This window comes from Acanthisitta chloris, unplaced genomic scaffold (assembly GCF_000695815.1).
Source record: "Acanthisitta chloris isolate BGI_N310 unplaced genomic scaffold, ASM69581v1 scaffold7603, whole genome shotgun sequence".
Taxonomy (NCBI): domain Eukaryota; kingdom Metazoa; phylum Chordata; class Aves; order Passeriformes; family Acanthisittidae; genus Acanthisitta; species Acanthisitta chloris.
In genome coordinates this window covers 14,269-27,481 of record NW_008666526.1, presented here as the reverse complement: position 1 = coordinate 27,481, position 13,213 = coordinate 14,269, and the positions used below count along the sequence as shown (strand labels likewise).

At 52.2% G+C, this 13,213-nt stretch overlaps 1 protein-coding gene across 1 annotated transcript in view; it reads right to left on the bottom strand.

Annotated features, from left to right (window-relative positions):
* Positions 1-13,213, bottom strand: part of SH3PXD2B (SH3 and PX domains 2B) — a 27,408-nt gene continuing 14,195 nt past the window's right edge. Inside the window, exons 4-10 of the mRNA XM_009072156.1 lie at positions 9,206-9,340; positions 7,655-7,759; positions 5,314-5,431; positions 3,973-4,199; positions 3,157-3,206; positions 2,845-2,970; positions 1-1,485 (exon numbers count right to left, since the gene is read on the bottom strand). Coding sequence (XP_009070404.1) covers positions 1-1,485; positions 2,845-2,970; positions 3,157-3,206; positions 3,973-4,199; positions 5,314-5,431; positions 7,655-7,759; positions 9,206-9,340 — 2,246 coding nt within the window. The remainder of the gene's footprint in view (positions 1,486-2,844; positions 2,971-3,156; positions 3,207-3,972; positions 4,200-5,313; positions 5,432-7,654; positions 7,760-9,205; positions 9,341-13,213) is intronic.

Genomic DNA, 13,213 nt, shown 5'->3' with positions numbered 1-13,213 from the left:
CTATGGCTTCTTCCGGAGGTAGTTGGAAGGGATCCAGCCCTCCCAGCATGGTCCCCCAGCCAGGACCTTGCAAAACCACCAACCACTGCTGTTCTTCTCACGAACTTCAAACAAAGTCCCTTCCTTAAAGCTGTTGGTCTCCTCATCGCCTTCAAAATCTGCCACTGCCACGTAGAGAGCTTCCCTGGTGATGTCCATGCTGGAGATGGGGGTTGAGGACCTCTCCTTGGCTTCCCCTCTCTCCACTGGTTTGGATATGACCTTTGGGTTTATGCTGCTTTTCGCTTTGGCTTCATCTTGGATGGAGGCAGAGAGGAATGGTTTGGCTTTTGGAGGAACCAGCATAGGCCTCCCTGGCACCATGGATGACCTGATCTCAGGTGCTTCCCGTGCTGGAGCCCTCAGCTCCCCTGTGGGGTTGGAGCCAGGACCGCCTGTTTTCTTGGGGGGTGGTGGCCTGCGAGGTGGCACAACAGGGCGCTGTGGTGGGGTGTCCCTGGCACATGGAGGGTTTGCTGGGCCCAAGGGAGATTTGGGCAGCACTTCCTTTGTGGCATGGCTGTCCAGCTTGGGCAGGGGTTTGCTCTCTGTGCTTGGTCGCTCCAGGAACCTTCCAGAAACCTCTGCAGACACCATGACATTGCTGAAGCTTTCTCCAGCAGTGGTGTCCTGCTCAGAGGGTTTCTCAGGGCACTTTGCAGGTCTCAGCTTGCTCCTCAGGCTGCAAATGTCCAGTTTGTCATCAGCTGGAGGTGGGTCAGTCCGGGGGGATGCAGCAGGTTTTGGCCTGATCTGAGGTCTTGACTTCAAGAAGGGATTCTGGGTGATTGGCTCAGGTTTGTCCTCCACAGGCTCAGCTTTTGGCTTGGTTGGCTTGACAATGGGCCTCAGGTTTGGCTTTTTCACCTCCTTGGCTGACACCTTATGGCCACATTCCAGTCCCATTTCGTTCTTCAGCTGGAAGAGTTTAGCCTTCTCTGGTTTGAGCTCTGGCTTCTTGCTGTCCTTGGGGGCTGCTGACTGCTTGGGTGGAATCATTGGCAAAATCATGCCTGGAGGCTTGGGGGGAGGTCTTTGCCTCTCTAGTAATTCACCTTCTGATTTGATGATGGACTCCTTCCTGGGTGGCAGGCTGGGCTTCTCCTCCGTGTCACGCTCTGAGATCTCTTCATAGCCCCCAGCAAATGACAGGTCCCCACTCTCAGGAGCCTTCCAGTCTTTGGGCCACCTCCCAGTGCAGTCCATCCCGTTGGGAGGAGCCTCTGGAAGAGGTCGGCATGGACCCGTGGCCTCCTCACTGGCACTGCTGTCGGCCGCGGCGTCACTGAGCCGGAGCTGAGCCATCTCGGTGGGAAGGGGAGCCAGGAAGTTTGGTCTGGATGCATTGCTGGTTTTCTTGTACTTATCAATGAAGGTGGCAGGAGCCCAACCTTCCTTCTCCTCAATCTGGATGTACCACCAGCCACTCAGGTTCTTCTCAATAACCTGCCAAGGGGAAAGGAAAGCTCAGACATGGGGCTGCAACCAAAGCAGTGTGGGCAGCAGGGCCAAGGAGGTGATTCTCCCCTTTCTGCGCTGCTCTGGTGAGACCACACCTGGAGTCCTGCACACAGTTCTGGTGCCTCCAACATGAGAAGGACCTGGAACTGTTGGAGCAAGTCCAGAGGAGGTCATGGAGCTGATAAGAGGACTGAGGCACCTTCTGTATGAGAGTTGAGGTTGTTCAGCCTGCAGAAGGGGAAGTTGTGTGGAGGTCTCAGAGCAACCTGCAGCATCTGAAGGGGCTACATGGAAGCTGCAGAGGGACTTTGTTAGGAACTGGAGTGACAGGACAAGGAGTAATGGGAATATTTCAAAGAAGTTTTCCCTGTGAGGGTGGTGAGACACTGGCACAGGTTGCCCAGGGAGGCTGTGACTGCCCCAGCCCTGGCAGTGTTCAAATCCAGGTTGGCTGAAGCCTTGAGCAACCTGCTCTGGTGGGAGGTGTCCCTGCCCAGGGCAGGGAGTTGGGGCTGGATGATCTCTAAGCTCCATTCCAACCTCTTAACGTACTGTGACACTATGAAATCCATGGGGATGCTCAGTGTCTCCAAACAGAAGTCATGGCCTTGAAGTGCCTCTCCAGCCAAAAGTCATGGGATCACAGGACTGGCATCCTGATGGGAGGAGAACCTGACAGGGAAGGAGATCAGCGTTCCATGGGGCTGAGGAACGGCACAGCTATGACAAGGAAATGCTTCCAAGCTGCGCCAGGAGCCGGGAATGGGATCCTCGCGCCGTGGCCACCGCGCGGCACTGTTGGAGCGCTGAACAGGCAGCGATGCTGCTCGGATCGCACAGCTCCAGCCTCTGCGGCTCCGCGAGAGGGGATGGAGCCTGGGAGGGGCTCACCGGGGCAGCCCTAAAGGGAAAATCCTCCTGGAGAGGCGTAAATCACATCAGCACACGGAGAAAGCAAAATCCCATCTGCAGGAAGGATTCTGCCAGCAAACAGTGTGCCAGGAAAGCAGCTCTGGCAGGGATTTTAACTTCACACCTGGCCTAACTAGGAGAAAAACTACCATTTCTATCCCCTACTTGTGCTTCGGTTTTAGTTTCGATTAGGTCACACACACCTGGGGGGCAGGAGGCCACCAAGAACACTTGTGAGCTCAAAGAGGTTTCTCTTCCACTCTAGGAGAGCCCTGAGATGTCAACATTTCACAATCACATCACCATGCCCAGTTTTCACCTTGAACATCGTGGTGAACAGATCTCCTCCTGCCTGAAACAGGTCCCAGGACAATGGGAGTCAGGAGCACTGCACTGATGTGAAGATGTGTGAAGGGAAGATGAGAGTCTCACCTCTACTTTCATTCCTGCCTGGAAGCTGATGCCATCAGGAATGGTGGTCTGGAAGTCAGCAATGGTGTAATACTCCTCTTCCACTTGAGGAGGGACAGGAGGTTTAGGCAGATTCAGACCACGTGGCTGTGACAAGGAAAAAGATAACCCATCAGTGTATTTCTACAGCAGGTGTGCCACAGCATCCCCACAGGATGCAGGAGACACTTGTCAGCATGGCCAGGGACAGGGACAACATCCCAGGAGCTCCTTTCAGTGCTCCTCTCCCACTGCATTTGCCATTGCTGATCTCCTCCATCAGCTGGCACTTACTATGGTGAGGTCTCGGCGAGGAGGTGGTCTCTGCCTCATCTTTGGTGACTCTGTGGAGGAAGAATTGCAGATACTGTTGAGTTTCTTCTGGCTTTTGGTCACACGTGTTCACAAAAGATGTCTGTCTTCCCAAGTCACTGTTACACGTGATGGGGCACTGCTGTCCTGGTGGTGCTGAACACCTCCTGCCCATGGGGAAGGGCTGAGGGTATTGGCCTTGGTTAGCCTAGAGAAGAAGCTCAGGGGTGACTTCATGGCTCTCTGCAACTCCCTGACAGGGTTGGAGAGAGGTGGGGGATGTCTTTCCTGTCATGGCTGCAGGGAGAGGACTGGAGGGAATGGCCTTGAGCTGAGCCAGGGCAGAGTCAGATTGGATGTCAGGAGAAATGTTTTCCCTGTGAGGGTGTTCAGGCACTGGGATATTGCCCAGGGAGGTGGTGGAGTCACCATCCCTGGAGGTATTTAAGAGGCATCTGGATTTGCTGCTGGAGGATATTGTTTAGGGGTTGCAGCAGTGACAGGTTAACGGTTGGACTGGATGATCTTAGAGGTTTCCTCCAACCTTGATGATTCTAATTCCTTGGTTTGCTTTGCTTGTGTGTGTGGTTTCTCCTTTCCCTATGAATTGTCTTTACCTAAACCCATGACTTTCCCGCGTTTCACCCTTCCCATTCTCTCCCCCAACACTGGTGGGCAGTGAGTGAGCAGCTGAGTGAGGCTTGGTGGCTGCTTGGGGTTAAACCACAACACTCCCTCAAAAGCTGCAGGGAAGGTTGGGCTAGAAATGTCACCCACCTCCTCCTGCCCAGCACTTACTGCGTCGGCTGTCAGCACCGGGCAGGGCCCGGGGGTCGAACCTGCTGTCCCTTGGGCCACCAAGCCCGTCCTTGTCCCTGCTGGCCACAGGCTGCTGCCGGGACAGGCCATCCAGATCCAAGGCACAGGAGTGAGCAGAGGAGCCTGACCCCAGCTTCTGGGAGAACATGTCTCCATTGCCCTTCCTCAGGTAGGAGGCAGGGGCCCAGCCCTCCTGGCCCTGGTACCTGTGGGGGCAACAACAGCAATGTCACTACACAGAGTTCCTGTGCTGCACCAGGGCATGAGCTCTTCCTTGAGGTCCAATGGTGTGGACCCATCAGACATCCCTGGAGCCACAGCTCAGGACACACTTTGACTGAAGGTACTATTCACCAGGTGCTCTGTAGCACGTGGAGAGCTCCCACACAAGGTGGCCACAACCAGAGGGACAATGGCTGGGAATGGTGTGAAGCTCCACTTTGTTTTTGCCTCAGCAGTGGCACTGGTTCAGGAATGAAACAGAAGGAAAAACCTTCTGCTGCTGGGATTGATGTACCTGGCAGCCTGGATCCCTTCCCTGCTCTGAATGTGTTTAGGAGGGAAAGTAGCCCCATGATCTGATGGAGAAACCACATCCAGTCTCCCTGCCATGCCAGGGACTCCTGTGCCAGCAGCAGAGCCTCTCCTCACTGGCAGCCACTACTCTGAGATGGCACCACTACTGAGCTTGTAATGGCCTTTAGAGCTCTTGTGGCAGCTCTCCTCTGCTTCAGAAGTCAATGGATGTGTTTCTGGGGCTTTGTTGCTGCCAAGACCACAGGTTCAGGGTAAGGTTAAGAAAACTGCACTGTGTGCTTCCATCCTGATCAAGTTTGGCCAATTGCTGGGCCACAAACTGCTTCCAGCAGAAAACAACTATCAGCTCAGGATGATCTGGAGCCTTTGGCTCAGCACACCTTGCACACAGCAGATCCGGCCCAGACAATGGCCCTTCTCTGCAGGAGTCTCCTAACAGAGCCAGAGGATCCAGCCTGAGACACTCACTGGTTTTCCCATCAGCAACACATGACCTAATACTAATGCTCCCACACCAGCTCCCTCTGCACTGCTGGGGCATGTGATGCTGTGACACAATCCACCTCTCAACCCAGGAAATTGGTGGGTTTTAAAGCTTTTTAACAAAATCTATGCTTGGATGTCAACTGGTCCTTGTAAGGATGGAGAAAAATGAGTTCTGGTACTCTGCCCTCCCCAACACCCCAGACTTGCCCTTGGACTGTACATCCCACATGCTTTGGGTCACTGCTTTGCACAGTCCCAGCTGCAGTGCCAAGGAAGAGCAAGAGGTAAGCACAATACCTGATTTTCCACCAGCCCTCCAGGTTCTTCTGGATCACCACCACCACAGCCCCTTTGTCCAGGTTCATCTCATCTTGGTCTCTTGCAGTGTAGGGGTAAATCACGGTGTACTTCTCCTCTGGGGACAAGAAAGTGCAGTTCCATGGAGATAATATTTGATGGTAACTTGGACTCAGGTGAAAATGGTTAAGTGCTTTCTATAAATGATAATTCTTGGAACATAGGTGCAAACAGGCAGAGATACACAACCATTCAGGAGAGCAATGACAGTGAAATATATTCCAAACCAAACCCAGATGCATTTGGAAGTGGAAACTCTGGTGAGCTACTCCAGCCCAAGGAGAAGTTGTCTGAACCAGTTCCTCCTCTCCCTTAGGACTATGTCTTCTATATGACAGTCCTCCTTTCACCTGCTCATCACGGAAGCTCTTCCATGCATCCATTTCACTTCAGATTTCTTTCTCAGAGCCTTTAAAGAAGATCTGTCCTCTATAGGGGGAGAGAAACCCCATGGACATGAGGGAGCAACCCCAGACAACTCTCAAACCACTCTACAGCAGCAGGTCTACAGGAACTTCCCTGTTCAACAGCTGTGTCCCCCAGGACATTGGTCAAAGCTGTGTGGGGAGCCTGGCGAAGACTCTGATGTCCTGTCCACAAAGGATATTAAGCAGAGATGTGGATGTTCCTTCAGGAGGAAGGGGAAACATCCTAACAGCTACATGGACAACATGTCAGAGAAACAGGTCCATCTCCCTCACCTTGGCCTGTCCTCTCTGGAAGAAACACAGGAGAATAATTGCCTGTACTTAGGTAGAGAAGGTCATCTGGGGAAAAATCTGCCTCCCAAATCCACACCTGTGGGCATTCATATATCCCCACCATGCAGGTTTCCTGGCTTTGTCTCCTGGGGGGACCACAGCTCTGGAAGGGCCTGATTTCCCACCACATTCATGCAGATGAGTCAAAGCAGAGAATGTCCTGTCACATCCAGCAAGGCCAAGCTGGGTCTTCTCCTCCTGACCCCACCTGAGGCACCAATCCCAGGCCATGGCTCACAGTTACTCTTACAGGAGCTAAGGCAGCAGTTGGAAGAATTCTGCACACATGTGTTGGGGAAAAGCAGAAACTCCTGTCTCTGAACCCAAAACAAGCCTCAAAATGTGAGCAGGAGCAGCTGATGGAGCAAAGTGATGTGGATGTGAGTGAACTTGATGGAAGGCTGAGGAGCAGGTATGGCTGAGGACACACACTGAGGGCTGACACAAGCAGAGCTCACTACATGCAAAGCAAACCAACATGCACACAAAGCTCCAAGCACAAAAATATGGGTGAGTCTCTGTGAAGTCCACCTTGACCCCATCCACTGGTGTACAAGTCCCCAAGAGTCCGACGGCGGCCAACGTGCCTGGGCAGGGACCAGTATCTCCATGGGACTGGGAGAAGCATGTTGGGGAAGCAGGAGAAGGACAAGAGAGGATGTGAGGAGGCAGAACTTCAGGTCCAAGAAGACACAGGGTTGACACCAGAGTGGAACAGAGACTGTTCTCACCTGGAGCTCTCTGAGGGCTCTCCCTGAACCTCCCTCCCACCTCCACCTGCCCAGATGAGGGGTTGAACCAGCTACTGCACTGCTCTGAGCACACAGTGGGCACTAGGAAGGATGTGTTCTCCACGGATGTTTTAGATCTCTTCTAAGCAAAGGCTGCAACCTTGTTATTCCATGAGTTCACACGTGCTCTTTGTTCTGCATGTGTTGAAGACACATGAATTGTCCAAGGACCTGTGCTTTACTCCTCCTCCAGTGCAGGTAAGATAGCTCTCTGGAGCCTAAAGGAGGCTCTGGGATGATAGGAGTGAGCATTCCCTGGAGGTAGCACCTTCAGCCCCTCTGTGGAGGAACAGAGAGCCCAACAGACACACCAGCAGTATCCAGCTGCAGCACTGGTGCAGAGCACTGGGCGGGCAGGACCATTCCAGGCAGCATGTGTAGGTTTGTCCTTCCCTGGGCTCATGTCCTGCCCATTTCAGGGAGGGTGATGCAGTGCTGCCAGCAGTTCTGTGCAGTTCAGCTGGAGGAAGCTAGGACAGGGGATGTTTAGGTTGGATATTAGGAAGAGATTTTTTACAGAGAGAGTGCTCAGGCATTGGAATGCGCTGCCCAGGGAGGTGGTGGATTCACCATCCCTGGAGGTTTTTAAGACGAGACTGGATGTGGCACTTAGTGCCATGGTCTAGTAACCACGGTAGGGTTGGACTTGATGATCTTGGAGGTCTCTTCCAACCTGGTTGATTCTATGATTCTATAATTCTATGACAGGTATCTCCAGAAACTTCTTACCTTCATCAGGCTGCATGGAGAACTCATCCTGGACACCATCCTGAGCCTCCAGGCAGGTCGCTGGTACCCAACCTTGCTCCTCCAACGTGCTCACAAACCACCAGCCTGAGAAGAAAACAGCAGGTAGCTCAGCCAAGGACTCACCCCAGCCAAAAACTCCTTCTCTCCCTCCAAACCACAAGTCTTGGGGGCTGTGACCTCTCTACATGGGAAGCTGGGGTGACCCCAAAGCATCATAGCCAAGCCCAGACAGCAGCATGGGAGAACTGCAGCTGAATGGCATCTCAATGGACAATTCCTTCCCCAGGAAAACCAGGAGAGGCTCTGAGAGCTGAACGGGTCCAGCTATTGCATTGCTTTACTTTTCTCCCCCCTTCACGGCTCATTTTCCCTCCGTGGGGGTCAGTAAGCCCAGACTAATTAGCAGAGCTGAATGCCCAGGCAGTGAATCGATAGGTGACTCCTGCTGTGCTCTCCTTCTCTACAGTTCTGGAAACAGCAGCACTGAAAAGCTACCAGCAAAAGAAGGATTAAAACAGCTCTCCCAGAGGAAACCCAGCCAGCTCCACAGTGGCTACAAGCAATTCTGGCCCCCCCCGAGTGTCCAATCAAAATAAACATGGTGTTTAATGGCTATTAAAAGCACAAGCTATTGGTGTCTTCAGGGGGAAATATTAGATGCTGAGCATTATCCTCAGATCCTCAGCAGTGAGTTATTTAGGAAGACAACTAGATTGTCAGGGAGGGAATCAGCTACCAGGAAAACCACGGCTGACCTTTGATAAATGATTTTCCATAGCTTTTGAACTGGCTGTGCTAATAGATTTCACTTGCTTCAGGGTTGCTTTGATTTTTGTCATTCTCCAACAGAGCTGCTAGTGCAACTGATCCTCTGGGGAGTGACTTGCCAGAGGTTGAAAATCTATTTTCATGATTTAACTCCTCTCTGGCCCATGCAACTCCTGTAAACTTCAGGGAATAAATACCCCTTTCCACCCAACTCCTGAAGTTGGGCCCATGACATGACTTGACCCCTTTGCAGAGGTTAAGAGCAAGTTGAAGTGTTGAAGCGAGCAAATAGGTCAGAGCCTGCTGTGCTCCATGTTTGGGGCTTCCTTGTGTTTGGAGGCAGGAGTTGGGAATGCACAACGGGGGCTTTCATGGGCACCATGGGAGTTTTCCCCTCTGACAAGAAAACAAGCCTGCCAAGTCCAGGAATGGCTTTTGTCCTCAGGACCCACCAGCCAAGCACGAAGAAGCATAAAGTAGAGACTGCAGAAGATGCTCAGCACATGGGTTGATCAGATCCTTCCCTCAGAGACAGCCCTGAAGTCTTGTCCTGACTCATACAGACTAACTCTGCTACATGTCCCACCTCAGCTGGCCATCCAAGGATATGCTCCTTGGAGACTGTTTTGCTTAATCATAGAATCATAGACTCATCAAATGAAATCATCAAATCTAACCATGAAAGGTCCTATTAGAAGACACTGACAATCCAGGATTGCTGTTCCTGCCCCAAATCCCTTTGCCAAGCCAAACTCTCTGTACCTGATTCGTTCTTCTCAATGATATCCACCAACTGGCCCACGCACAAGCTGATCTCGGAGCTCTCCTGCTTCTGGTAGTCAGCCACCACGACATACTGCTCCAGCACCAAGGGGTCGACCGAGGCAGAGTCAGCTCCTGCACAGGGGGGACAAGAACTGACCCAAGTGCCAGGGTCAGCACAGGCCACCACTCCCTGCTGGCCTGAGAGCAGCTCCAGGACACCCCAGTGCGAGAGATGTGAGCCAGAGACTTGGGCAGAATGAGGAGGAGAGAGATCAGACCAGCAGCCAGGTGAGGTGGGTACAGCCAGGTGAGACCCTTTGCTTGCTACCCACCTTCCTGCTCACCAACAGAACCATCCAAGCAACATCACCACCACCACCAATGCAAACAGCAGCCTAATCCTTGCTGTTGGAGACTGAGGGGGCTTGAGGGACCTTCCTGAGCATCAGTTGTCCCAAGGCACAGACCAGCCCTGACCCCAGCTCCAAACACACAACCTGCAGTGGGTTTGGACCATGACCTCAACTCAAAACACACAACCTGCAGTGGGTTTGCACCACCTCTGACTCAACTCAAAACACACAACCTGCGGTGGGTTTGGACCATGACCCAACTCAAAACACACAACCTGCAGTGGATTTTGCTGAGCCCAAACACCCAGGTGGAATGTGTTTGTAGGCAGAGAATCATCCCATGTCCTCAACACTCTGGTGTATTGGCATCACGGCTTGCTCTGCTCTCTGCACAGCTTCTCCTGCTGCAGATCCCAATCCCAGGGCACAAATGGGGAAAAATATCCCAAAGAGGAGCAAAAGAACAAGGACACAGCAGGAACAAAGCTTTCCTGTGGTCGGAATGAGGTCGGCACTGGAGGAGAGCCAGGAGCGACCGGATCGCCGGGAGCAGAGCTGGCGGCAGATGGCACTGCGGGACAAGGACGGGACACTGCGGGATAACCGGGACACCGGGAACACTGCGGGACATGCAGGACACTGGGAGCAGCATCCAGGCTGGTTTGTGCTTTGCCAGCACGTTTTCCTTTAGCAGAGAGCCCTGGATATGGATCCTCCTTGGCCTGGCAGCACTGCAGCAAAGCTTCCCACTGGATCTGCCTCTGCTTCAGAAACACAGCCCTGAGTTTGTCCCCACACACCAAGCAGTTCCCTTTCCCCATGTGTATTCAAGGCTGGATGTGTCCTGGGCACCCATGGAGTGCTCAGGGCTTGGCAGGATGAGACATTGCTGGTGCTCAGAGCCCATGGACAATCCCTTGGGCACAGCTGCCCACTGAACTGGCACTGGGGTACCCAGAGCATCAGAGCAGTTGTCCCATCTGCCTCCAAAAGCCTCCAAGAAGGTGTCAGAAAGTCCTGGCCAAGACTCCTCTCCAAGCCCTGATTTTGGCCTCCAAGCCCGCACTCTGCCTTGCAGCTTCCCAACCTGTCAGAGGAACACACTGCTGTATCATCCTCTTCTCCCCTGGGGCAGGGAGATTTAATTATTGCTTGCCAAGGACTTTGGAAATAGCAGAGTATTAATTACTACAGCACAAGTGATCCAAAAGAATCTCACACCTGATTGCAGGTGTTAAGCTGAATTTACAGGGTCTGTGCACTACTCTGAGTCTCAGGTTCTGGGTTGGGGCAGAAATCACATCTGGCCCAGCCTCTACCTGTTACAGCACAGCAAATATACAGGACAATCACCTCTCAGGCTCCAAGGGGGGGTGAAATTCCACAGAGAGAGGTGATTCCTTGGGACAGTTAGGTGAAATGCCGCAAAGAATTCAGCCCATGCTATCAGGCCCAAGTTTCCATGGCAAGTGCACCAGCACCATGGGCTGCCTCATCATGAGAGGTCTCAGCCTGACCAAAGATCTTTCCCATGGGGGAACATATTGCAGGGCATAGGTTCTTCCATAGGAAACCTAAGGCAATGCCATACTCATCCCAAAAGGCTATGAGGAGAGGTGTATAAGATCTAGCAGGTCTTCAGCAAACCTAGGATGCTCTGCAGCCTCACAGAGACATCCTGTGCACCAGGTCACAACTTCTCCAACTGGTTCTGAGAAATCATGGCCACAACCAAGCCTTAAACTAACAATGTCTCTCCAGGCCAGTGGTATTTAAAGGCAGAAGAGGCAAATTGCCTGTGTTAAGCTGCTATAAACAGCACTCTGCAGAGCTCCAGGTGAGCTGGCCAAGTGCAGAGGATCTGGCACTGCTAATGAAAGCTTCCACCACACCAAACCCCACAGGTGGGGCACCAGACAACTAAAAACAGCCTCCTAAAGTAAATGGTGGACACTAGGACTATGTGTTCTACCAGCTCTATTAAAGGTTTGTACTTAAAGTGATCTGAGGATCTACCCAACCCCTGAGAGTAGAGTAACAGCTACAGGAAGAGGTAAGTACTCTCTGCCTCCCTTGCTGTAATTACATTGCTCTGAGGCTATTTGTAGTTCCAGCAGCCAATTCTGGAGCCTCCAAAGGAGCTATTAAAGCAGCTAGAGAAGTGGTAAACTGAGCTTGGAGGAAGGAGTAGGAGTTAATTTCAGAAGCATCTTCACCTGGTATAATCATCCTCAACCACAGAAATACACACTAAAGGTTAAAAAAAACATCCTGGGTAGGAGCAGACTTGGGTTTCTCAAAAACAGCAAGAAAGTTTCCCAGCTAAGATAGGAGACAGCGCTGAAACTCTGCAGCTGGGGAGGAGGAATTAGGCCAGTCCAGAGCTCACAGGAGAGTGAGTTTTGCAGGCAGTTTAGGCAGGAGCACAGACTGTGCAATCCTGAACACTCCCAACCTGTGGGACTGACATAGATGTGACCTAGAGAAGAGGTTTGCATCAAGTCAAGAGGTGCCCTGGAATGGGCTTGCTGAACTGATGCTCACCCTGGATGCAGGAAAGCCACCTGGGAGATGTTCAGCACAGCCCAGAACCAACACAAGACAAAAAGCATAGAAATCCTCAGAACAACCTTGAGGACTGATGTGATCACTACTTTGAGACATACCTAAATCAGTGGCCAAGTCAGTCTGCAGAGTCCCAGAGCCTGGGGAATAATCTACCCCTCTGCAAGATGCAGGGATGGAGCCCAGGCCTTTCAATGACAAAAGCCTAAGCACATATACCAGAGTCTCCTTGAACCAGCAAATATCTCCTGAGTGTCTTGGCCACCCCAGGAGGCTGAGGGCAGGCAGCACTTTAACCCACTTCCCATCTCACTGTTTGCTTAAGTCCCATTTCCACACAGGGCTTGCTGCTGCCAGGAGCTTGGAGCTTTTTCCAACACTCTCCTCAAGAGCAGTTCACCTCCTTTCTGGCACTGCTGGGAGAAATCAGCAGCTGGAGAAGTGTTTATTGGGAAATTCTCATGACTTTTGTTTGGTAGCAGCTGTTGGATGACCTCTCCTCACAGAGATCCTGGATTGAAGGAGGCTTTTTGTGCCTTGCTGCATGTTTGAGACCTCAAAGCAGCCCTGGCTGGAGAAACTGATGTACCATCAGGGGCTTCTCAAGGTGTATAAGGAGTTGGGGTGGTAGCAGCAGAAGAAAACTGTTTCTGCTACCAGAAAAGGCAAGACAGTGAGAAGAGTTTCTGAACATGTCTAGCATGAGGCACCAACTCTTCGTAATCCCTGTGGGGTCTGGCTTGGATGTCATCCAAGCTCTTCCCATTCCCTCCTTCTCAATGGTGTCCAGCCACCAGCATCCCAAAGAGCATTTTCTATTTGACCTCAGCAACATCCCTGTGTCCCTCACAAACTCACCATGCCAATGGGATGCAGAGGGAAACTGTCCCTGCAGTGGGAAGGCAGGATGAAGCTGTGTACACAAAGAGGAGAAAAGCTCCTGCTTCTCCAACAATTCAGGGTCCTTCAATTGAGTTCCGCCCTCAAAGAACTGAGTTCTGCAGCAGAAATTGTATTCCTCTTCTCAACTCCTCTCTTGCCTAATGTAAGTGAGCAGGAGGCAAAGTGATCTAAGCACACACTGAGC